The sequence below is a fragment of the Rhamphochromis sp. 'chilingali' genome (assembly GCF_963969265.1).
Source record: "Rhamphochromis sp. 'chilingali' genome assembly, chromosome: 3".
Classification (NCBI taxonomy): Eukaryota; Metazoa; Chordata; class Actinopteri; order Cichliformes; family Cichlidae; genus Rhamphochromis; species Rhamphochromis sp. 'chilingali'.
In genome coordinates this window covers 44,503,265-44,529,128 of record NC_137931.1, presented here as the reverse complement: position 1 = coordinate 44,529,128, position 25,864 = coordinate 44,503,265, and the positions used below count along the sequence as shown (strand labels likewise).

The window sequence follows — 25,864 nt, the reverse complement described above, 5'->3', positions numbered from 1 at the left end:
TGGTGGTTCCGGTCTGCGGGATGCCATTTCTGCCTTGTGCCATGAAGAATAGAGCCCTTGTTGACCTCCTACTTGCTGCACATATTTGGGATGGCAGAGACAAGAAGCACATGCAGACAATGCAAATGCTTTTGCTGCGACAGCAAAATGTTGGAGCCCAAAGATCTGCTAAGTGAAATCAAGTTACATATCCAATAAACTGTTGTCAGAGTTTGGGGGGGGGGGGGGGGGGGGGGGGGGGGAGTCAACGCTGATCATTTAAAATGGAATTTATTTGCATATTAATTAAATACAAAGTAACAAATTTTAGAAAGTCTAAAGTATAGCAATACAATTAGTTTCTTTTTTTTTTTGTAAAACTATTTACAAAAAGCATCTTCAAGTTTGATAGAAACTGTACAGTCATCTGTCCACAGTGTGTCAGGAGGACATGGGGGTCAGATAAGAAGTGAAGACAAGTGTGGTGAAAGGCCACCAGAGTGATACTGAACTAGGAGGTTGTTTGCAACATCAGTGAAGACAACATGGGTCAAAACATCTTCTCTTCATACATTGTGTTCCATAGATGGTTCCCCAATGCAAAGAAACTAACAAACCAAACAACCAAATTTGGGACCCCACCCGTTGAAGTCACTGACCACATCATCCTCCCACATTTTACATAGAAAACTAAAAACAGAAAAAGAAAGGAACAAATTATTTGGAATCTGTAGTAGTTTTATCAGGTTTACAGGGCCATACATCTTGGGCTTTTCCTTCCAGACTTCCTAGGCCTTCTTCATCTTACCCATGTAAGAGCTGCCATTCTCGTGGTGGACCGAGCCATTGGTAACCCCGTGTGATACACCATTGGCAGTACCGTTTTTCACACTGTTGCCATTCTCACAGCATTTGCCATTTGTGTGCACAGCTGTGCTGTTCTGACACTGTTTCGGCAGTCGCTTGCCCTTAATGTAAGCCTGGAACCAGAAGTTGGAGAACAGAACAAAGAAGAAGGTACCATAAATCCAGATGAGGTGGAGGATCACAGGGAACTGGTAATCACAGCTGCTCATGAAGTAATACTGGGTAGCATGGAGAGATACCAGCACAAACTGGATCTATTGAGAAGAAAAATGAGAAATTAGCCAAATACACAATAAAAATGTGCTCTACTGGTAACACCACTGAGTCAGTATAGGCTATACGTACCAACTGAATTGCAGTCATGTATTTCTTCCACCACAAAAATTTCTGGAAGCGAGGTCCAGCAGCAGAAAGGCCATAGTAGAAATACATAACAACGTGGACGGAAGAGTTTACCATGGCATGGAAAGATCCCATTCCACCTGAAGTGATAACCACAAACATCAGACCGAATTCCCTTGGTTAATCATTTTCATATCGATAGTCAGGTCATCTGCACAAAGCTTCTTGAAAGGCTTTAAAAAGACTATCTTATCTTCAAGATTGGTATGCAGGATGAGCTAACTACATAACACTTCCGCAATGCTCCCCCTCCCTCCTCCATTAACCATTGACAACTTAAGGTTATGTACTTACCTGGAGCATACGCAACTCCCCACCACCAGGTCCAGGGCATGAAGGAATGGTGGAAGATGTGTAGGAAGGTAATCTGGCCGTGCTTTTTCCTCAACACAAAGAAGATCTAACAGAGGGGATTCTGGTCAGAACACAGTTTACTAAAACTGAACATTAAGGCACATTTTATAAACCATGGCATCAGAATATGCGAACTTACTGTGTCCATCAGCTCAATAATCTTGGAGAACCAGAACAGCCACGCCACTTGGACCATCTAACAATGAGAGACTTTTTAGTTTGTGACTCAGTGGAAGGAAAGTCAGTTTTTATATTCATCGTCTTTAATAATAGTAATTGTTATAGAGTTAGGGCGACTTACTCGTAGTGCTTGAGGACTGTTAGAGGTATCAACTGCATCACATCTCCAAGTATACGTTGTGGCCCACCCAGACATCAAAAACTGCAAATAAAAACACAAGTTTATCAGGACTTTATCTTTGCTGAGGGCATTGATCCTTACAGATGCAGGTTCAACCAAATGAATATATCCAACAATATCCATTGAGGAAAGCAGTCTTGAATAAATGATGAAATGCTAACAATGTGCATTAACTTTATTCTTTTAATATTTTAAATGCTAGATAACAGATTCTTACTTCATATACGATGAATATTGACAAGGCCACAAGCAAGAAGTTGTAAACTATCATAGGCTCCTTGAGCTGGAAAGGTTTGCGATTGGCCATTAAGCGAGGTCCGAGGTACAGTACAAAGAACAGGTAGCCCAGCAGTATTGTCGTCATGGTTATGGGACTCTGCATCAGAGGATAATCTGTGATCCGTGGATCTAGAGCGCGGAAGGGGAAATATATTTAGACAAACAAACACAAGTCTGTATTTTCTCAGTGTTTAAAAACAAAAAAACTAAACCTACCAAGTCCCGACAGAAGGAAATCATAGATATCCTTGGCATGTGAGCCCATCTCCTGAATCTCCTGAAGCATATTGGCTCTTGTATTGTTATGACCCAATTATCTGCAAACAAATACACAAAAAGCTCATTGTTAGTTTTAGCTGAAAGGAAAACACTGCAACAATCCTTCCAGAGCTCCATGAGAATATCCCAAGGGCTGAAATTTGACTCAAAGCAGAACAGCATTTGTTTTAAACTGTGTCAAAAACACAAAGGTTCAAGGTCAAACCTGTCATGCCGGGATCATTTTTCCTGTTCAAACAGAACCCTGAACAGATAATTTTTAAACAGTTACATTTCTAGAGAAATTAAAACATGCAAAATTATTTTCTAAAGAAAAAAATACAACCCCCCCTCCCTCTGTCTTGCCGGTGTCCTCAGGGAGGCGCATTCTTACATTTCCTGATTCAGCAGGTCTGAAACGCAGTTACTGGAGCAGAGAGCTCATCCCTCACCAAACAAACACTCCCAACAGAAATTCCCAAGATGCTTTGCCCTGGTTCGAACCACTCATCAGACATGGCCTGATATCTGAGAGGAGGTGCTACAAGGAACTGAGGGCATCCCTCATCCCACACTGAGGCTGGCTGTTTGTGTACAAGAGCCAGGCCACGAGTTAAGGCACAATACTGCCTCCACCAATAAACCCAGCAGTTTAAGTTTCTGGTCACTGAACCCATTAAACTGACGACTGCTCCTTCTTGTGACATGGCAGTTTTATAGAGACCACTAAAAGCAGTCGGCACACAAGAAAACTGCTCTGCTTTCAAAACTGGACATTTTCTGATGTTTAAAGCAGATTTCAAATGTAAACCACAAAACATATTTATACGCAGGGTGCGGTCAGCGCAAGCCACACTGGGCCCAGAGGATGCATTGTTTGATACGAGTCTACAATGCTCTTTCACTGCCAAAAAGTACAGCGCTCCTAAAGTCAATACAATTAAAAGCTAATAATTTAAGCCTGAGGAATGAAGGTCAGGTGACCCGAGCTCACACGGGTGCCTAGAGGGGCAAAGAAAAGTACATGTGGATTCAGGTTATGCATTTTGTGAACAATGAGCTAGATCGATTTGATAGGCAGGAAATCCATTTTTTTAAAGTTAGAAATCAGATTGGGGAATTTGTGCAAAAGTGCAAAAGTCATTTTCTCTTCTGTTTTTCCCCCCAAATGGGATTTCAGTCAGAAACCAAGTCGAAGTGAAAACAGAAGAGAAAGTGACTGTTGCACAATCCAAAAGTCAAATGCATTTCAAACAGTTTGTGATAAACTTTAATATTTCAAGCAATATTAAAGTTAAAAATAATTGAAGCATCACAGGATTAGTGTCTTGTGTCAAACTCATCCTCCTTCCTCGTCGCTTTGTACATTCAAGAAATTGTTAACCTAAGCACTGTGTCAACACCACTGTTTTTATAGTTGTTAAGCTTCCAAATTTACTGCAGCATTCCAGACCACTTCTTGTGATAGCCACATCGCTTCCTTCCAACGACATTTTGAAACCAAAGAGCTGTTTATTTGTGACATGAAAATTCGAGTATGACAATCAGTGTATTTCAGACGCCTCTTACACAAAGGTTTGTTTTTTTTGAATTGACGGATGAGGCCTTTGGTCAGGCACCTTACATTTCAACAAGAGTATCATCATGTCTGTTGTACAGAGTCTTGTTCTGAGGGAAAATGCTGATAAGTTAAATTGATCACATTATGGTTTAGCAAGTGATGCTTTTCATAAAAATAATAATACAGCATCACCACTGTTAAAAAGTGCAGGTTTAAGGAAATCCCACCACAACAAGATGAAAGTAATCCAAAAAATATCCCATTTTCAAATATGAACAGGCAACATGTGACTGCCTAGAAAGGGTACTTAGAATAAATCTGACTGTGCAAGTCAGAAGGATAGTCTTGTGATTCATGACAAAACAACCAAGAATGAATATTTTTGTGTTCTCAGGACAGGATGCCCCCCCGCCCATTTCTCCATGAGAGAAACTAGAATTATTACCACCAATAATGTTTGTCTAACAGCAGTCAGTTTGCCTCACCTGGATAATAAAGTATCATTTATTGCACCCAGTTATCAATTAACCGACACATGACGCCACCCAACTGTCCACCAGTTAAACATCAGCATCACCACAGGATTTGGACTAGCAGTACACTGAAGCCCGACCAGTCGCCACTTTTCATCTCTTATCAGTAATTCCACAGGTCAACACCAACTTCCTCTTATAGTTGAGAGGGGTCCAGAAAAAAAAAAAAAGTTAGATTCCAATGATGTAATGCAAGCTGGCATGTGGCCATTGAAGGCCCTTTCTACTTTGAATAGAAATCATTAAAAGCTTTTTAGAATTCCAATTTACACTTTGAGTGAAGTCCTAAAAGACCAGTCCCACTACAACCACCTATCCATTACTAAATGACCTTGACTTAAATGGTGTGGCTGGTTCGCAGCAGAGATACAGTGAAAAAGGAGGGGAAACATTTTCTTAAGAGAGCCATGTCAATGAATCATAGGGATGGAAAAAGGGAGCTCACGAGTTAAGAGTTAATGATGAACAAACTGGAGCAGCAGAGATGATGGGAAAAAAAAAAAAAAAAAAATTTCAGGAGATGGGGGAGGGGGAGCAAACCAGGAACCCATTTGTTAAGCATACAGTCAATTATCTTATAACAACAGTGACAAAAAGCAGCCTGACCGAAAGGAACCAAAACCTTTGAGTACAGAAGCTTAAAACAACCTTGAACTGCTCGAAGTGTTGACAGACTCCACACACAAGTTAGTTCACCTTTAACATAACATTGAGCAACTTACCCTTGCTGAGACAAAAAATTTCCACTTAAAAAGCCGAAGTGGACTCCTCTTGCACAGCACGATAAAGCCTAAGTGTAAAGTACAAGGGCAGACGGCAGCAGCAGAGAAGTGACAGAAAGAGATGGGATTGAGAAAGTAAACTGACAAAGTGTGACTGGTACAGCGGTCTTCCATAACTCCACCCTCCCTGACTCATACAGTGGATGAATAACTAGTTCACACAAGGAGAGGGAGGGAAAGAGGCTGAGCCTGAACGAGAGCGAGCGAGGGAAGAGAGTGGCTGCTCTGTGTAACCCAGAGAGAGAGAGAGAGAGAGAGAACTACTGAGGTGAGAGATTACCTCCGTTTAAATCCCACACTACCTTGATGTATGTATTCTGTGACCGCCCCCAGGTTTCACCAAGCTGCCGTCAAAACCCACCCACCCACTCGCCTACCCCCTCCTTACTTTGCTCTCCTTGTCACACCCTTCACTCACTTGAAACACCAGAAACCCTACTCTGGAGTCACCCTGTACGGCTCCTCTCAGGGGTGGGCTGATAATATTATTCACAGGGAGCGGGCGAGAAATCAGTAGAGACTCTGTTATCATGAAGGGAGCCATTGTTACGCCTTTACTGGTCCTCGGCCTGGCCAACACCCATAAAGCAAAACTAGCCTCCATTTCTTCTCCTGCACTGCTGGACAATCCACGGCATGAGTAAAATGCCTCAATAAGGCAGACTAGCCTCCTCCTATAGTTTGTGTTTGTCCTGTATTGTCCAACTGGAAATACAGCTTCATTAGGTACACATGCAAGTCCAGTTTAAAAGGAAAAATCCAAGAAGCCTCTCCTGGTGGCCTCATGGAAAAAGTGAAAAAAGGTGTTGGATAAATTTAAACTACAAGGCAAGATAAGAGAGCTATAAAGATGTTTGCTCAGGGTTGGATAGCAAAGCAAAAGGAAGATGAAATTAATTGCTGCAATGGGAAGAAGTGACTCATATGGCAATGCTTAAAATTCTTTAGTGTTGTGAAAGGAGGTTTTGCTTTCAGTAGGAAACTTCTTATCCTGATCCCACTGCCACACCCAGCCATGCATAAGGAGAAACAAAAAATGTGTAGTACGAGTTACACCACATGCTTTTGCACATTACACCTTTGGCATCCAAGGAGTTTTTGGCCTTTCCCAAACACCAAGACTGCGATTGATTCATTTAAAAAAAAAAAAAAGAAAAAAAGAAAAAAAGAAAGTTTAAGTATTATAAATGTAATTTAATCTTATTACATGGTCAAAAAAAATGAAAGGAAAACACATCTAACATCTATAAGATAAGACACACTCATTTGTCCCTTAAAGGCACATCTAGAGCTTCCAGGAAAAACCCGGTTATGGATCATTTCAGCCTTGGCAACACAGATTTTGTACACGCTAAAGTTCAATAGGACAGAAACACTGGGATCTAATAAACATTAGTTGTAAGTAACAAAAAGTGGGTTTGAGTTTTAGTCAAAACTACAAGCAATCATTATTTAAAAAAAAAAAAAAAAAAATGAAAGAAAAAAAAAGTTGTTTTTAAAATTCCACACATTTATTATCAGTCTACTAGACAGCTTTGTATAAAGATCACTCACACACACACACACACACACACCTTTGTTTAAAGAGGCCGATAAGGACACAGAAACAAGAGCCCATAAAATGCCTGTAGCACTGATAAAAACAGCTCGAGCCAGCTGCAAGCATGACACAAATGAGCTTATAGTGGAAAAGGCCCCGTTTAGTGAGACAGTATCCGACCCAGCCAGCTTCGCCTGTTGTTCTGGCCCTGGGGGCAACATGGGGGAGTGAAGGTAGCACTCCAGTGCATTTCAGCCCTTCCTCCAAATACCAAAACACACCTGACAACAAAAACGAGATCAGCTGCAGTTTGAGGTGCTGACAAAGCCCTTTCAAATATGACAGTCATGCTCCTCAGTGAAACCAGTAACCCTTTTTGTTCCCATTGAACAAAATACAGAATATGACAGAAGCGGAAGTGCCACAAACGGTGGTTTCCAAGATCAGCCACTTTACTCCCGTACTGATAAACGTGACGCTGAGCACAGTTTTGATGTTTATCTCACTTCCACTCAGACCATTATCTGCATATGACTGACAGATAAATATTCAGTGTATTTTGGTTTGATCTAAGGGAAAGTTAAAGCAACATCTTGATAAAACCTGTATTTTTATTTTTTTAAATCAAAAGTTGCTTGACAGACGTCAGATGTCAAACTGCGTGAAAACCTTCCAAGTACAAGCATGTACATGCTTTCAGACACATAAGCTGGTAATATTGCACACATCACACGTTGTGTTAACCTCAGTGTCAGACACACACCAAAAGCCCATTTTACACGGTAAAATCAATTCACTTGAAAGGTGTACACCTTCAACTGTTGACACTGATGCAAACTTTATATTTACCAATAGCTCAGAATTAAACTGTAGAATCTCAGTAGATTGAGATGTAAAGAGCACAGTGAGCAAACTGTGTGCTGCAAATGCTTTAAGCAGGAAGCACAAGTCTCCCAGAATTTCCACTAGAATGTCACAAAGTGGTGTGACAAATCAGGCTCTCCCGCCAGGGTAAAAATAACTGGTCAAATTACATAAAGCAAAAACGTCCATTACTCTATAGAGTGTATGAACGTCACCTCTGAAGGCATGCTACTGGAAATTTTTAAACAATTGTTTAACACAAACTGCATTCCTGAGAGTCTGCAGTCTCGCCTCAGGTAGAAAGTCCTAAAGGCAGCAACATCAAAAACCTGACAGCACACTGACTGGCTACATAAGTCAGCTAAATTAACGTGAACCTCATGTGGCAAAACGCCGACACACATTCCAGTCAAGCCAGCTGGATGACAGACGCCAGAGAAAACAAAAAAAGGTATTAGTAGTATGTTCATGTCCTCAGGGACAGAACTGTCACCTGGGACCACAATCTTCAGGCTGACTGCATTTTATACAATTTTATCTGAAGTTGATAACTGTAATCATGGCTGTATAAGCTGGTTTCATTCAACCAAACCCCAACTTGCTTTGCAGCTTCGTCATCCTGACACACTGAGAGCACATGTACCTCTTGGACAGGTATGTGCTCTCACATACTTGCAAAAAACGAGACGACCGTTTAGGGGCAGCGAGGCTGAGAAAGTGTGCGAATGTGAAAGTATCTGGATGAACACCTGAGTGCACGTGTCAAATTTAAAAACTTGTCGTAGTGTATATTACATTACAGTAATGCTATTGAAAGAATGCTCAGCAATTATGTAAATATTTAGGTTTTTTCCATGCATGCTTAAGTTAATCATTTTGTTTTTATTTTCCTAAGATGTGGTCTAAGAATTTTACTCTTATATAAGCCTAATGAAAAAAAAATATTATGAATATACTCCCCCACCAACAGACTCTCTGAAGATTCAATCTATAGAGCAAGGAACAAAAACCTCAGCATTTACTCTGCAGGCTTTGATTGCTGGCAAAAATACACAGACTGCTGACATAATACAAGTTGCATAATCTGGTTTTATTCTGGATTAAATATCCTTTGTCTAAAGAACCTTTGTCATGAACTTGTGTGATATTGGAACAGTGACTAGTCAAAATCCTCAGATTTGAATGCAGATTAGCATATTATCAAGCAGCCATAGCAGATTTTACATATGATAAGACTGAAAACATGCTTTAGTCTCACCAAGTGACATGTTTTATAAAATGCAAAACAACAACCAAATGCTGAAGTTGTAGAAACCACTACTCCCCAGTACAGGAATGTTGCTGAACTCGTCTCAGGACTGGCATGTTCACGCCCCCCCTCAATTGTATTTGGGTGTGTATGGTATTGGGGGGGCTGCATCTCCCCTACCTGCCGTCTGGACGTTCAACACTGCTCCTATTCTCTTAAAGCACCTCCCTCCTTCCTTCTGTCAGAGTACAGGTCTCAGATTTCTGAAACTTTCCATAGCTGTTAGTCCACTCTGCGAACCCACCTGACTTCATGGTGAGTGAGTGCGTGAGAGAGAAATGGGGGGGGGGGGGGTAACCAAAACAACCCCACTGCACTTTAGCACGTACAGGAAGCATGAAGTAAATTTGCATGGTGCAATCATTTAATCTGTGGTCATGCATAAAGGAATTATTTGGAAAAAAAAAAACTTTAATAACATAAACAAGCGAAGCTGGAGGATGCATATGAGTTTTATTTTCTTAGGACTGAGACTTTAAACCAGACATTAGAGTCATTAGTAATATGAAAAGTTGGGCGTGTTTCCTCATTCAGCTATTATAACACAGGAACTTGACTCTTCAGATTAGTAATAAGCCATCTAAACAATTTAAGAGACAAAGCCAAACGTGAGCACACTGTAATGTCTGCAATAATCCCTCATTAAAAACAGAAGTGAATATGCAAGTCAGTTTACAGCACCTAAAAACTCAGACTTGATATTGAAACATACAAGAACCAACAGACTTAAAAACTCCTTTGTCCCACACGCCATCAAACTGTTTAACTCCTCTCTGGAGGGGAAACAGGAGGACAAAGGAGGGGGGAACAACTAGGTTGTAGTGCCTCTTCACTTCACTGTGCAATACTTTTTGTTAATAGTCAACGGTGCAATAGACTTCAATACTTGAAATGTGCAATTCCCTTGTATTCTTATTCCTATTTATCCCTTTTGTATATTTTATTTATATAAGTCTCTGTGTGTGTGTGTGTGTGTGTGTGTGTGTGTGTGTGTGTGTATATATATATATATATATATATATATATATATATATATATATATATATATATATATATATATATATATATATATATATATATATATATATATATATATATATATATATATATATATATATATATATATATATATATATATATATATATATATATATATATAAAAATAAAATTCTGCTCACGTTCTGCAAGTCTGTCGGTGCTGTGCTATTGGAAACCGAATTTCCCAGAGGAACCCACCCGAGGGATTAATAAAATTTTATCTTATATGTTGAGACTGGGCAAGACTTTAACATGAGTGAATGAGACTTTGTGTCTGTCTGGATACCTGCAGAACGTAGGAACCTAGGCTTGCACACATCCACACACACACACACATACACTTAAACTCTTAAGGGCAACCCTCCCCCAACAAAACAAAGGGTTCAAGTATTACTAATCAGTCTGTCAGTTTTTAATTTACAGTATTTGTATCATTTGACCTTTGGCACACATTTCCATAAAACGATACAAGCGAATGGAAAATTGATTTCCATTTAGCCACCGTAACTAAACATGCTGGTCAAAACACAGAACCAGTCATAGCATACTGGAGGACATAAAATCAGTACTTTACTTCCTCTTCTTGGAATTGAAGAATTTAAATTACAACATAGGAATTCAAATATTAGATGCTTATACAGACTGAAGTGCACATCAAACGTTGAGCTTTAATTACTTCTAGATCAACTGTTTAGATCTGCTCACTTAAAAGGCCTCAAACTGAAACCCATACTGTCTACTGCTGCCGTTCATGCGCATTATGGCCACACCCCAAACAAAAGAGATAACAGTTAATTGACAACGTCACACTTCTTCCCCTCGACAAAGTTCCCTATCAGCATGTGAGCACTTAAGTGACATTCAGACATTTGGCTAAATGAAATGCTGAATATCAGGTACAGTAGCTTCTCCACCCGAATGGAGAAACATGAAATGAGCCTTCTAAAATACTTGTTTATAGACATCAGAGGTCAAATTTACTGCAGGTTCCTTGAACGTGCAACTTACTCCCAATTGGAGAATTTTCCAAGGAAGTTGTTTTAGAACAAGTCGGTCCATAAATAGAGACTATGAAGGCATTTGTCTAAATAAGCAGGAGTTCAGAGAGTTTCTGGAAAACATTTAAAGAGCCAATAGAAGCCTTAAGTTAACTGACAGCAGTCAGATCTGCCAAGTTCACACACAGAGTTTAAAAAAAAAAAAAAAAAATCATGTCAGGGCAGATCTTAAAAATGTCAGTGAACTAACCCAGTTGGGGAAGCAACCTTAAAATCCTGCTTCCCCATTTAAAAACCCCCCCCAAAAAACAGGTTTTAACATGAGGTGAAGTAAAATGACACATCCCCCACTACACATGCGAGGTGTGGTTGCACCACCACCACCACACTCGGCACTGCTGGATAGAAGCATAGTCAGAAACACACCGTTTAAAAAGACCCAGTGTCATTTCTACTGGTTGAAGATTATATTTGAAACTAGAGCTGGACGATATATCGAGTTTTTAAAAAATATCGATATATTTTTATACGAGATATAAGATGTGACAATATCCTTTATATCGATATAGTCTATGTGGAGCCGCAAGTTTGCCTCTCTTTCGTCCACTTTCGTCTTTACGCAACGTTACTCGGCCTCCCCTCCTCCCCCATCGCTTCACCTGCAGGAAGCGACAAGATGGACACGGCAAATCTCCGTTAACGAGTTACTGCGCATTGCCCCGTGCGTGGGGCTGGACGGCGTCAACGTGTTAGCTAGCTAACCACGCTAACGAGCTAACCACGCTAACGCCATGCAGCCCAGAGGTGCTGCACGGACTAAAATCCTTTCATTTTCTCAAAAGTTGACAGCGCGCCTTATGTATGAATTCTGGTTGTGCTTGATGACCGCGAACCGATTTTATGTGGAACACGGCGCTCAGCAATCTGTCAAAAAACGTTTTAGTACGACTTTGGTAAGCTACGGAGCTGCACCGCTTGATGGATTGTCGGAGCATTACGGCTGAGCCTCGCGGAGTGATACGTACTGTGCTTCAACGTAATATTACCCTACTGTGTATAAGGACCATAAATGGCACCTGTTAAGAGACGTGGTTGCGAAGCGGATTTCAAACTCCAGGCTGTCAGTCACGCAGTAAAACTTGGGAACAGAGCAGCTGTGAAATCTGTCTGTCTTTGTTATTACGCTCAGCGTCTTTTAGTTTACATTTTGACTGCACAATTGTGAGCTTTTTGTTATGCACAAAAACAACATTGTTTTCTTTTATTTATGGAGCATTATTATTTAATAAATGCTCATAATTTATTTTTGAGTAAATTTTATGTACATCTGTTCTATGTTAATAAAAGTGCCTGTGTGACATCTGGGACACAGCTTTGACTAAGAACTCTCTTTTTGTTCTTACTTTATGGCTTTAAAAAAATATATCGAGATATATATCTTATATCGCCATCCAGCTAAAAAATATCGAGATATGAATTTTGGGTCATATCGCCCAGCCCTATTTGAAACTACCCAAGGCCATCGGAGAAGGTGTTGACATTTGAAGGTGAAGTGATAAGAGTATGATGCTGAACTGTTAACAGCCACAGCACTGCTGTAGTGTTTACATTGCTATCAGAGATATGGCTGGGCTGGTTGACCTTGAGGTTTTTTGTCTAAGTCACACAATTGTTTGTTGACATTGTAAACATTTGTCGTAACTTTCAGTTAGTAGCCCATAATCTATCTTGGCACACAATTTGGAAACCATCAAAGGCTACTTTCACAGGGACATAACTGGGGGGAGGGGGGCATTTAAACACATTCATGAACTAATCAAAACTGTACAAAGCTTAAATTGTTTAACCAAACTACTTCTTGCATCGGTGTAATCTCTCCAGCTAAACAGTGGAAAATTGTGGCAATTCAAATAATGCAGAGGCTGCAGAGACTGTGGGCAATCAAATGCATAGCAATGCCATTAAATCTCTAGCATGGCATCCCTTTCTTCTATAGTCAGACTTTCCATACATTAAATGCACTTATGGATGTTAACATTACACAATAATAAGTTACACTAATTAAAAATACATGCACACGCCTACTCTTTGTCAATCACATGTTACATAACAGATGTGATGTTTGATGTAGTTCTCTGCCTCGCCACTATAAGAGATCACACAGCATTTAGTGGAGAATCTAAATTTTGCTAGTGGTGTGAAAGTTGTTTTTAGTTGTTGTTGTTTTGCCCCTTCATATATGCAACAACTTGACTTTGTAACCATGTTTCACCTGACAGATTAGCTAAAGGCGAGTATGTTTCTGAGCTGGAGGAAGCTGAGTGTGCGCTTCTGCGTCGCTCTGGCTTAGCGTTAACCGTTAGAAACCGTTGTGACATTTGACCAGCAGGTAAACTATATTTCACTTCTCGCGGAAGCACATTTGGAGCTTGCAGTATGCACATTAATATGCTGTCTTTATTGCCTCCCTTTAGATGCATGACAGCTACAAAATGGCAAATGACATCAAAACCCTTCAAAGTGCAGAACAACAATAGGTGCACAGGCGATACAATTAGTCCAGTCAACACCGGATATCTGTCAACACCGGATATCTGGTTAGGGGGTAACGCCTAACTTTGAGGGTTTTTGTTTTTTTCTTTAAAAAAATTTTGAAAAAAGAAGATTATATACACAAAAATTCTAGTTTGTTTGTTTTTTTTACTTTACTGTAGGCGTAAGAAAAAAAAGAGCCTTTAAAGACAAACAACAAAAGAAAGCTTTGAATTTGACATTGTTTAAATTGACATCTGGCCCCCTCCCCTGAGGGAGGAAAAAAAACTGCAGCACCTTAAAGTAACTCCCTGAGTCAACATTTAACTCACTGTTAAACAGTCTGACAACAATGTCCAAAAGCTACTCACTTTTACTGAAGTAAACCTGTGGAGTCTGTCGAATGAATGCTGGAGAAAAGACGCAAAGCGTGGCTTTAGTTAGCGGTGCTTCCTCTTCCTCTCGGCTTAAATCTTCCTCCTGACCCAACCCTTTGATGGAGGCGGAAAAAGGTGGAGTCATCTCTACACTGGCGTGAGCTAGTCGCTTAATATGGACGTAATCATCTCAGTGTATCAAATGTCATTTCGTCTCCATTCCGCGGTCACTCACAGATGTTTCATTGTAACAGTTTGTAATGTAAATTCTGTAGAGTTTCGAGCTCATTTTCTGCTCTTTGTAACTACTACTGGTTACAATTGTAAAAAAAAAAAACGACTGACACACAGAAATGACTTTGAGTTTGGTTCCTCTCATATGTGAATAAAAGTATGCAGAGTATAGGTAAGTTGCCATATCTTTAGAGAAAAACTAAAATACAATTAGTAAGTTAAATAGTAAGTAAGTAAAATTTATTTATATAGCACATTTCACAGATAAAAATCACAAAGTGCTTTACAATAAGATCAGACATACAAGTTAAAATTAATTAAATTAATTAAAATTGTATAAAAATGTCTTCAGCTGCTTTTTAAAGGAGTCAGTAGAGTCTAGACAGCGTAAAGACAACGGCAGAGAGTTCCACAGCCTAGGTGCCAGTGCCTGAAAAGCTTGATCCCCACGTGTTTTAAACCCGGTACGTGGGACCACCAGTAGCCTCTGACTTGAAGACCTAAGTGCTCGGGATGAAGCATGAGGTTTCAACAGGTCAGAGATATACTGGGGAGCTTCACCGTGCAGAGCTCTAAAAGTTACAACTAAAATTTTAAAATGAACCCTAAAATTTACAGGCAACCAATGAAGAGAAGCCAGAACTGGAGTAATGTGTGACCTCTTGTTTGTACCAGTTAAAAGTCTTGCCGCTGCATTCTGTACAGACTGAAGGCGATCCAGAGCTGATTTGTTGAGACACGTAAAAAGACCGTTACAAAAATCCAAACGAGAAGAGATAAAAGCATGAATCATCATCTCAAGTTCTGCCTTTGACACCAGTAGCCTGAGTTTAGAAATGTTTCTTAGATGATAAAAACAGTTCCGGACAAGTTGTTTAGAGTGTTTCTCAAGAGACATCGAACTGTCAAATATAACACCTAAGTTTCTGGGACTCGACTGAAATGAAGGGTCTAAAAAACTGATATGCTGCCTAATTTCTGAGAGCATGTGATCAGGTGCAATAATCAAAGTTTCTGTTTTATCTGCATTTAACTGAAGGAAACTGTCATTTAACCATTGTTTGATTTCTGACAGACAATTATTTAAACAAGACAATTTATACAACTCAGAAGCTTTGAAAGAACAGTACAACTGAATGTCATCAGCATAGACATGATAAGAAATATTATTGTAACGCCTGATAATGTGGCCTAGAGGGAGGATATACAGCAAAAAGAGAATAGGACCTAAAACAGATCCTTGAGGTGCCCCAGAAGACAGAACTGATGTTTCCGACAGCACATGATTTATACAGACAGTAAAGGATCTCTCAGATAGATACGACATAAACCATTTTAAAACAACACCAGTAATCCCAAACAAGTCCTTCAGCCTATTTATCATGATGCTGTGATCAACAGTATCAAAAGCAGAGCTGAGATCCAACATAACCAGAACAGTGTACTCTCCAGAGTCTGCTGCCATCAGAATGTCACTAGACACTTTAAGCAAAGCGGTTTCAGTGGAGTGCAATTTGCGGAAACCAGACTGGAAAATGTCCAGAACATTGTTCTTTTCCAAAAAGTTGTTAAGTTGTTCTGCAACTGTTTTTTCCAAGATCTTTGACACCAATGGTAGTTTTGATATTGGCCTGTAACTGCTTGGAAGAGATGGATCCAAATTTGGTTTCTTTAATATTGGTTCAACAATAGCTTGTTTAAAATAGCTGGGAACTGAGCCAGTAAATAAGTAATAAGTAAGTAATAAGCCAATTAATAAGCTACTCAAATAATCACACCAAAAGCAGTCCGTGCGTATAGAATAATTACACATATATAGTAGGCCCGAAACACAGTTCAGCAACCCGGCTGTGCCTTTTATTGCTTCAACAGTGTTTACTTTTTTTCGAAGTGTACTGCAGGATATAACATGTGGCACAACACGCTGGTGTTCTTATTCAACAAAACATGATGGAAGGAAGCGATAAAAGTCGGCTTGTCTGTCAAACAAGTAGAAGCAACATGTTTTATATAAACACACGTGTTGCATTCCTCATGCCAGACATGTGTCAGTTTATGTAACACACTACGATTTAAAAAAAAAATTTATTTGCTTGTTTTTTCAGTTGAGCTGGTTCTATTTGCCCAAAGCTGTCACACACTCCTGGCCTTTCAAAGTAAAAACAGTAGATGCATTCAAATCTCCTGGGCAGCAGAGTCCTGGTGGTGAGATTTAACTATAATGACCATTGTGGAAGATCTGTAGGCTTCCAGCCAAGCCATGACACCACATATCAGACATGTGCTCTACTTGTGGTGTAATGAATAACCTGCAAATGTCGTAGGCTCACCACCTTGCCTAAAGCTGTAGTCACAAACTGATGACCTTTGTTCTTACTGGGGTCCATACAAGCCAACATTACATCATCATATAAAACATCATAAAGCAAATTATGTAATGAATTGAAGAAATTGAGTAAAGCGCAAGAAAACATTATAAATAAACAACAATGAAACTAATGTTATGGTCATAACCATAACTATAACATTTATGTGTGCGTGTGTTAATTTAGGATTGTTTATTTATTTTTTTAATTCATCCTTTATTTAATCGGAAAGTCGATTAAAGTCTCTTTTTTAAGGTGAATGTGGCCAAGAAGGGACACCTTTACAAAACAGTCAGCAGTTGGAAACATAGAAATACAGTATAAGAGACATAAACATAAACAGAGTTTATACAGTTCTGAAGGATTTGAAAAGGTCTTCTCGACCCTGCAGGTTAGTAATCCAAAACAGTGAAAACCCATGTTTGAGAATAATATTGTAAAATGTATAACCTCCGCTTGAATGTACAGTTTAATTTGAGACAATACTTTTCACTTTTGAGCTCCAGAACAACTGAGTACAAATACTGCTGTTGAAACTGGATTAATATTAACCACAAACTTAGAGCATGTAGGTTTATCCAGCAATAGTTCAAGATACATAACACCAACAGCTGTACTAAACTGTAACTCTATGAAATTGTGCGTTTTATACATTTAAGGCATTTATTTTTGCTTTATTTTTTTAAAGGTTAAATGTTTTTCATCATATGCATGTGAAAAAATTGTTCTTTTTTGTTTTGTTTTAAAGAAAATCTACCTGCTACATTCAAGGAGTGGAAAAATATATGGTGCTTAAGGTGGTGGGTTTTTAAGAGAATAATAGCAGAGTATTACACTAAGTGATGGTATGAGGCAGGTGAGGAAATGCACGACTGGTTCAGCTTCCTCATCTGTCACATATCTGGATGATGACACTCACTCTGACATGGAAAACTAGAGCATAGGGCAAGGAATAATCATAAATGCACACCTGTGTGATTCATCCATGCTTTTCTGTGTATGTCACGGAAAAAATATGAATAACATTGTAAACAATCATTACATCAGAATCTATTTCAACTTAAGGGAAGGATATAAATTTCAGAGTTTGAATTATTTCTCTTTAACGTTCTGCTTTATTATTTATTTATATTGATGAATATATTTTTTGAATAACTCAGATAAATGAGTTGTTCGAATGCTTTTGGTCATTTGAAACACAATGATCGGTTGAAAAAGTAAACTATAATAATGTAAATGTAATAAGCATACACTGATTATTCAAATGTGCCAGAAAGTTCCTGATTCTTTAATACACGGACATTTCTTTTCACAATATTGGAAACAACCATTACACAGATTCAGTTATTGGAGCAGCTTAATATTTTATAGTTAATCTTCAAACCTAGAAAATGAACCAAGACCAACTTACACAATAATTCAATAATTACTTAAGCAGTTCAGTCTATTTGTGTTTTGCACAACCATTAACCAGGCTTTGTACTTTCTTTATGAATGTTATAGTAAACTTATGTTTTATTTTAGTGACTTTATATTTTATTGTTAAATGTATGGCATCAAAAAACCACCACCAACAAAAACAATCTGACCTGTCAGTTCTTTTTAATCACTGACATGTGATCATGATTTAGTTATTTAAAAAGATAATCAGCTGCTCATCAGTAAATAGGGAATTTCCCTTGCTGATAACTGACTGATAGCTCTGACTAGCCTCTCATTATCTCCACCCACACGCCATCATTACAGTCATGCTGACCTCAGGTGGAAATGTTGGAGTACTGCAATTTAGATCTACCTTCCCCCACTCCCCACCCACCATAAAGTTTTGACTGTATTGTCAAATAGACATATCAATATGTTTTCACATATATATGGATTCATATGTATGTACAGACACACAAACATATACAATATTATCAGCTGGGAGGGAACAATTTCACAAAAAGTATGGAGAGCTTCTTCATGCATGGTGTAGACAGCCTGTGCACTTTAGTATCACCATTTTTCCGTAAGACAAACAGAGCAGCTATCACAAAAAAAGATAACCTTCTAAGGTCACAAGGAATTTGACTGTTAAAGTCACACGTGGCTTGTTTGTTCATGATTTGAACACAGAGCTTTTTTAGTCGTTTAAAGAGAAATTGTGTCTTTCAAAGAGCAGTTTTTCCATGTAGGGAACTTACTGAATTCCAAAGCAACTTCTTTAAAAGGCAAAGAATTTAAATAATATGTTATTGAGACTTCATAAAAAATAGCCAGGCATCATGGTCGTGGACTGCCAGGCATCCAGAAATGTTTGTGGGATTATTCTTTTCCCTGTGTCCTATAAGTGGCTCAAGAGAAGGGATGTTTTCTCAGGACCTTTACCAGAGGGCTGGGCTTTGGTTGGATAAGAGGGTTGGCTGCTTTGCCTGCAAATCGACAAGAAAGAAAAAAAAATGGAAAAGAGGGAGGGCAGAGTCAGTGTTCGGGGAAGGCCTTTTTCAGCCCTTCTTCTCTTTCACTTTATAGGTCCTCCAAACACCCACCCACATACTGACACACACACACACACACACACACACACACACACACACACACACACACACACACACACACACACACACACACACACACAGATAGCAGAACCTACTAGACAAAGTCAGGAAGTGACATCACCTACAGGAAGAGAAGGCAAATATCTTTTTTCTCTTTTAGTGTGTTGTCTGTTTTCCTGAGGGAAGTTGGAGCCCCTTAAGACCGTTAGCAACTAGCAGAGAGAAAATTCAGAGGACCTAGAGGGGGCAGAGTCACTGAAGCAGGCTTTCACAGGGAGTTTAGAATCAAAGGATCCAGACACTCGAATCCTCCCTGAACTTCCCACAACTCTCCACCACATTCCAAATACTCCGCTGCAGGATTTCGGCCAGGTACAGTGCACAGAGATTTTCCATTCTGTAATGTCTTGTTTTGCTTTCCCACTGACAATTTGTTTCTTGTTGTTGCTGCACCACGAAATGAAAGACTTTCAAGAAATTGCAGTGTCTGATGGAAAACTGGTAGAAAAAGAAGAAAACAAAGCATGCATGCCACATTGCATGCTCTAACATGCTTCAGTGTGACTGCTCAGGCAAGTAGGGACAGAAATTGGTCAACAGTCACTTCCTCCTTCATACTGTCACTTTTGTATAAATCATAACTGTTTTCGTATCCCAAAGATGTCTGAGCTGAATCTTTAACTGAACCAGTGTCTCTCAGAGTTTAGGAGTGAATGAAGCTCTGTCTAACTCTCGTTTGTTATGGACATATTCAGAGCTATCGACTGACCACGTATTCAAGTTCCCCCAGTGGTGAGTTTTGAACTGAGATCAGGCAAACTATGAAAGCTAGTGGAAAGAGCCAATGGAGATGATCACATGTGTTTTTATTTTTAGCCATTGCCTTTTCCTCAGATTAAGACAGGAGGGACCCCAGTCCTCCAGAAGCTTTACAAACATGCGAGAGGCCTGTGGGTTGTGATTTTTGAGGTTATTTTGTCAATAGAAAGATAACAACACCCATATCAATATCACGTGTTGGGAGTACAGACTGGCATGAAGTGACAGAAACATCTGCTAATTCAAGTCACCAGAGCCTCAGTTACAACCGTGGGAAATTCTGAATACGGCAGTTAACCCTCTCCAGGCAGACGTTGCAGATTTGCAACAGTTAAGAACTAACAACCTGATTACCCCACATACATATTTTATGAGTTTTTTTTACTCAGAAGTACCACTGCAGGACTTGGTTGTGCATTAGCAACAAAAAACGTAATTTGGGCCTGAGAGGGTTAACAATGGGACTCAGGACTCAATGCGGCTGCAGTATCATGTGTTGCAATCACAGCTGCTTTAATCTAGGTGTCAGATCTCTGGACATTCTTCCCACATCCTTCAAACGGTGAATAGAAATGTACAATTCAATTCGGTTTTGCCACGCTAACATGTTTACAAAACATATTTGAGACTATAAAATGTAACCGTCCATCTTCTTGTTTTAAAGTAAATCCTCCAAGTTAATATTTGTGTCCTTGGGCAAGACACTTCACCCGTTGCCTACTGGTGGTGGTCAGAGGGCCCGGTGGCGCCAGTGTCCGGCAGCCTCGCCTCTGTCAGTGCGCCCCAGGGCAGCTGTGGCTACAATGTAGCTGCCATCACCAGTGTGTGAATGTGTGTGTGAATGGGTGGATGACTGGATGTAGTGTAAAGTGCTTTAGGGTCCTTAGGGACTAGTAAAGTGCTATACAAATACAGGCCATTTACCATTTACCATATTATATCAAATAAATTGTGCAATCATTACTGCTTCATTACCATGACATTCAAAACCTGTGAGGTCATGCTCCCAATACAAGCAAATCACCAGACAGATGGACAATAGTTTTGCACAAAAAATATCCATAAACTCTTAATTTAATTTCATATCCACTTTCTCAAGGAAGAATGGGCCGTTTTCTATCCATATTTAGTGTGTGTGTGTGTGTGTGCGTGCGTGCGTGCGTGCGTGCGTGTGCGTGCGTGCGTGCGTTCGTGCGTGCGTGCGTGTGTGTGTGTCCCGCACAAAATTAAAGTTGTGGTTCTGCCTTTAAGAGCATTAAAACTATTTGACTCAGGACATTTTCTCACACAGTCCTCTTGAGGACAGTTTAATCTTTAGTGGATCACAGCATACTATTCATTTTCCCAGTTATGCCTGACTCAATTGGCCTGACTTTTGGTACAGCAGACTGAAAGTGTTGCTATTTTTACTGGTAGCTGCAACTGAAAACTTTGCTTTGAGGTCATTTGGGTCACAAAGAGCAGCTGTGACTATAAAAAAACATTTTAGCTGGTCTTCTTTAGGAAAATGTAGGTTTTTGTTTTGTTTTTTTTACTTTATGGTAGCTATAACAATTGTTGTAATTAAATATTGCATGAATTGTTTTATCTTTTATGTTTTATTCACCCCAAAACATGCCTGTTATTGTCTTCACAGTGCCATCGTGCCAAATGAAAACAAGAGCTCCTTGCAGTCTCTACACGACAGACGCTAACCACCTGTGACCATTCCAAGAGCTGAAATCAGACTGGTTCCCCTCTCCCAGGAAGGCTACACGTTCTCATACTCCAACCTAATTATTTTTCATCATTGCGCACTCTCCCCTTATCTCAGGGGAAATAACTGAGTCAATGGCATTGTGTCTTGGTCAAGTGTTTAGCAAAGACAAAACATTTAGGCCAAAGAAGCGCTTTGAGCCCGGTACGCAGCGGTTTGAACTGTACAAGAAGGCCCAGGCTTCGCTCAAATCTGGCTTGGACCTGAGGAAAGTAGTTCAGCTCCCAGAAGGCGAGAACCTCAATGACTGGATTGCTGTTCACGTGGTGGATTTCTTCAACAGAATTAACCTAATCTATGGCACAGTGAGCGAGTACTGCAGCGAGCGCACGTGCCCTATCATGTCTGGGGGACTGAGATATGAGTACAGATGGCAGGACGGTAAAGACTACAAGAGACCCACCAAGCTGCCTGCTCTCAAGTACATGAATCTGCTGATGGACTGGATAGAGTCACTGATCAATAATGAGGAAATCTTCCCCACAAGAGTAGGTGTGTGTGAGGAGTTTACAAATGAAACCATCGGACTGCTCTTGAGTGCGTAAGCTAATACATGACTGAGTGCTGGCTGCAGAGATTTTATACTAAAGTATCAGCACAGAGTGCAGAGGTTGTCTCCTTCATTAAGCTCACGAATGCAATGATTGAGTTCAAGGAGAGGTTAATTAGACAATAAAATGTTGACATTTAGAGGGGGTTGTTGACAAGGTGATCATAGTGTTAAATTAGAGGTGAGAACTTCATGCGTCACAGAAGCGTGAGCTCAGAGCCTCTCTGTGGCGCAGTGGTTAGCACTGACATTCTGGGACTTCTCTTTTCTTATGTCAAGCCTAGACATGCTAGTCAGGTATGATGAAAACATTTCCCACGAGTGTGAATGGGTTTTGGTTGTGTGTTAGTGCTTGACAACTCCTTCAGGGTGTTTCTGTCCCTCCGTTTGCTCAGTTATCACAATCCTCCATGGACCTGAGGGAGAATAAGACAGCAATGCTGTCTTCGCTTTGCTTAGAAATTAAATACGAATAATTAGATTGTTCTTCACACGGCCTTTTCAGCTCTTCAGCACAAAACACAGATATTTTTTATTAAGTGTTTTGGGATTGAAACACAAACTATTCAATAGATTATTTAGGAAATTCAGTAGATTAATAGCCCTATTGTAGATAAGCATGATTAATGATGCTTTTTAAATCTGCATACATGGTAAATCCATTTACAATTGAGTCCTACAGTTTCCTTTATCAAATCTATTATTTTATTAGACCAGCTTCTGAATAGAAGTCCTTTTATATCTTATTGTTTTCCTTCTTCATCCTAGGAGTACCTTTCCCCAAGAACTTCCAGCAGGTGTGCAAGAAGATCCTGAGCCGTCTCTTCCGGGTGTTTGTGCACGTTTACATCCATCACTTTGACAGCATCTGCAGTATGGGTGCAGAGGCCCACATCAATACCTGCTACAAACACTATTATTATTTCATCTCAGAGTTCAACCTCATTGATCACTCTGAGCTGGAGCCTCTGGTGAGACATCAGATGTATGAGTGTGAAGTGAGGATGCATATGAAAAAGGATCAGATGGAGGTTTTGTAACGGAGGAACTGTCAGTCTAGCAGAGAATATCTACCATCTTGCCAGCTTTATCCCAGCTGCGTGAATGTTTGATGTGCTTATTGTTCATCTTTGAGTAGGTGTGTTTTCCAGTTTAGCGTACATACAGTGGCTTGCAAAAGTATTCTGCCCCCTTGAAATTTTCCACAATTTGTCACATTACAGCCACAAACATGAATCATTTTTAGTGGAATTCCACATGAAAGACCAACACAAAGCGGTGCACACGTGAGAAGTGGAACGAAAATCAGACATGATTCCAAACCTTTTTTACAAATAAATAACTGCAAAGTGGGGTGTGTGTAATTATTCAGCCCCCTGAGTCAATACTTTGTAGAACCACCTTTTGCTGCAATTCCAGCTGCCAGTCTTTTAGGGTCTGTCTCTATTAGCTTTGCACATCTAGCAACTGAAATCCTTGCCCATTCTTCTTTGCAAAACAGCTCCAGCTCAGTCAGATTAGATGGACAGCGTTTGTGAACAGCAGTTTTCAGATCTTGCCACAGATTCTTGATTGGATTTAGACACCAGACAGGTCAGGGATAAAGTTATTGAGAAATTTAAAGCAGGCTTAGGCTACAAAAAGATTTCCCAAGCCTTGAACATCCCATGGAGCACTGTTCAAGCGATCATTCAGAAATGGAAGGAGTATGGCACAACTGTAAACCTACCAAGACAAGGCCGTCCACCTAAACTCACAGGCCGAACAAGGAGAGCGCTGATCAGAAATGCAGCCAAGAGGCCCATGGTGACTCTGGAATCTGTCCGTAGGACAACTATTAGTCGTGCACTGCACAAAGTTGGCCTTTATGGTGGCAAGAAGAAAGCCATTGTTAACAGAAAACCATAAGAAGTCCCGTTTGCAGTTTGCCACAAGCCATGTGGTGGACACAGCAAACATGTGGAAGAAGCTGCTCTGGTCAGATGAGACCAACATGGAACTTTTTGGCTAAAATGCAAAACGCTATGTGTGGCGGAAAACTAACACAACACATCACTCTGAACACACCATCCCCACTGTCAGATATGGTGGTGGCAGCATCATGCTCTGGGGGTGCTTCTCTTCAGCAGGGACAGGGAAGCTGGTCAGAGTTGATGGGAAGATGGATGGAGCCAAATACAGGGCAATCTTGGAAGAAAACCTCTTGGAGTCTGCAAAAGACTTGCGACTGGGGCGGAGGTTCAGCTTCCAGCAGGACAACAACCCTAAACATAAAGCCAGGGCAACAATGGAATGGTTTAAAACCAAACATATCCATGTGTTAGAATGGCCCAGTCAAAGTCCGGATCTAAATCCAATCGAGAATCTGTGGCAAGATCTGAAAACTGCTGTTCACAAACGCTGTGCATCTAATCTGACTGAGCTGGAGCTGTTTTGCAAAGAAGAATGGGCAAAGATTTCAGTCTGTAGATGTGCAAAGCTGGTAGAGACAGACCCTAAAAGACTGGCAGCTGGAATTGCAGCAAAAGGTGGTTCAACAAAGTATTGACTCAGGGGGCTGAATAATTATTTATTTGTAAAAAAAAGGTTTGGAATCATGTATGATTTTCATTCCACTTCTCACGTGTGCACCACTTTGTGTTGGTCTTTCATGTGGAATTCCAATAAAATTGATTCATGTTTGTGGCTGTAATGTGACAAAATGTGGGAAGGTTCAAGGGGGCCGAATACTTTTGCAAGCCACTGTACATAGAAGGCACCGACAATAAAATCACTCAGTCTGAAGTTCATAGCGTTCTCATTAAGATAATATATTCCATATGACACACAAATTTAATTAGTTTTCACTCAGTTTTCCAGCATGAACAAAATGTATCCAGGAAATGGCTAGGTCTGATGAGAAAAGACTCATAAGAGAATCTGCTGACTTTGGATAGTCATGTGATTAAAGACTGTACTTGTTTCTGTTTTCCAACTAAGGAGCCTCTATCGCATGTGAGCTGATGGGGAATGGTGTTCCAAGTGTCAATAAAAAGCTGCAGTTATCATCATTACCTCGCTTGGGCTGCATAATTCCCCCTGCAATGTGAAAACAGGGACAAGGCATTAATGTCAACACGCTGCATAAAGATAAATCTTTTGAATAGACCTCGTTTTATTGCCCCACCTCTTGTGCCCCAGGAAATTATGTTTGTTTTTAGTCTTCAAGGAGCAACTGCTTTCTTTCTCAGAATCATGACGGTGTAAATATTCATTTTCTCAAACAACATATTAGACTCTATCTATTAACATCTCCTCTTTTTCTTTTCCTGCAGAAAGAGATGACAGAGAAGATATGCAATTAGACAAAGCCACATGGACAAAGGAGTTTACATTATGACGTTATCTGAGCCCCTTGAGAAAACTTCCGCATCAAAACACCAGACAGAGAACTGCTTTGTGTACACTTGTACGAGTGGTTTCCAAGCATATGACATGGCCCATAAACTCAGTAGACTTCTGCAGATGGTGGCAAAGTTCCTTTACAGAACTTTTCACTTCACATTCATTATGGTGCTGTGAGTTTCCT

At 40.0% G+C, this 25,864-nt stretch overlaps 2 protein-coding genes across 3 annotated transcripts; one reads left to right on the top strand and one right to left on the bottom strand.

Annotated features, from left to right (window-relative positions):
• Positions 1–253: 253 nt before the first annotated feature.
• On the bottom strand, positions 254–14,169 carry elovl1b (ELOVL fatty acid elongase 1b). 2 transcript variants are annotated; one of them, XM_080877814.1, is made up of 8 exons: positions 14,029–14,169; positions 2,459–2,559; positions 2,181–2,371; positions 1,904–1,984; positions 1,742–1,798; positions 1,543–1,648; positions 1,192–1,328; positions 254–1,100 (listed from the first exon to the last, which is right to left on the bottom strand). In XM_080877814.1, exons 2-8 carry the CDS (start codon positions 2,526–2,528, stop codon positions 768–770), a joined length of 975 nt encoding a protein of 324 aa, XP_080733940.1. In that variant the 5' UTR covers positions 2,529–2,559; positions 14,029–14,169; the 3' UTR covers positions 254–767. The 2 variants fall into 2 exon arrangements, with proteins under 2 accessions (XP_080733940.1, XP_080733941.1); XM_080877815.1 differs by lacking the exon at positions 14,029–14,169 and adding an exon at positions 5,317–5,628.
• Positions 14,170–19,221: 5,052 nt separating this feature from the next.
• Positions 19,222–25,854, top strand: mob3c (MOB kinase activator 3C). Its single transcript, XM_080877633.1, has 4 exons — positions 19,222–19,543; positions 21,627–22,238; positions 23,065–23,267; positions 25,611–25,854. Exons 2-4 carry the CDS (start codon positions 21,821–21,823, stop codon positions 25,638–25,640), a joined length of 651 nt encoding a protein of 216 aa, XP_080733759.1. The 5' UTR covers positions 19,222–19,543; positions 21,627–21,820; the 3' UTR covers positions 25,641–25,854.
• Positions 25,855–25,864: the final 10 nt, after the last annotated feature.

Coding starts and splice junctions, on each gene's coding strand:
- elovl1b (XM_080877814.1), bottom strand. CDS start 2,528: ATGCTTCAGGAGATTCAGGAGATGGGCTCACATGCCAAGGATATCTAT. Junction 1,649..1,741: donor TTATTGAGCTGATGGACACA/GTAAGTTCGCAT, acceptor CCCCTCTGTTAG/ATCTTCTTTGTGTTGAGGAA. Junction 1,329..1,542: donor GGGAGTTGCGTATGCTCCAG/GTAAGTACATAA, acceptor TTATCACTTCAG/GTGGAATGGGATCTTTCCAT.
- mob3c (XM_080877633.1), top strand. CDS start 21,821: ATGGCATTGTGTCTTGGTCAAGTGTTTAGCAAAGACAAAACATTTAGG. Junction 22,239..23,064: donor AATCTTCCCCACAAGAGTAG/GTGTGTGTGAGG, acceptor TCTTCATCCTAG/GAGTACCTTTCCCCAAGAAC. Junction 23,268..25,610: donor ACTCTGAGCTGGAGCCTCTG/GTGAGACATCAG, acceptor CTTTTCCTGCAG/AAAGAGATGACAGAGAAGAT.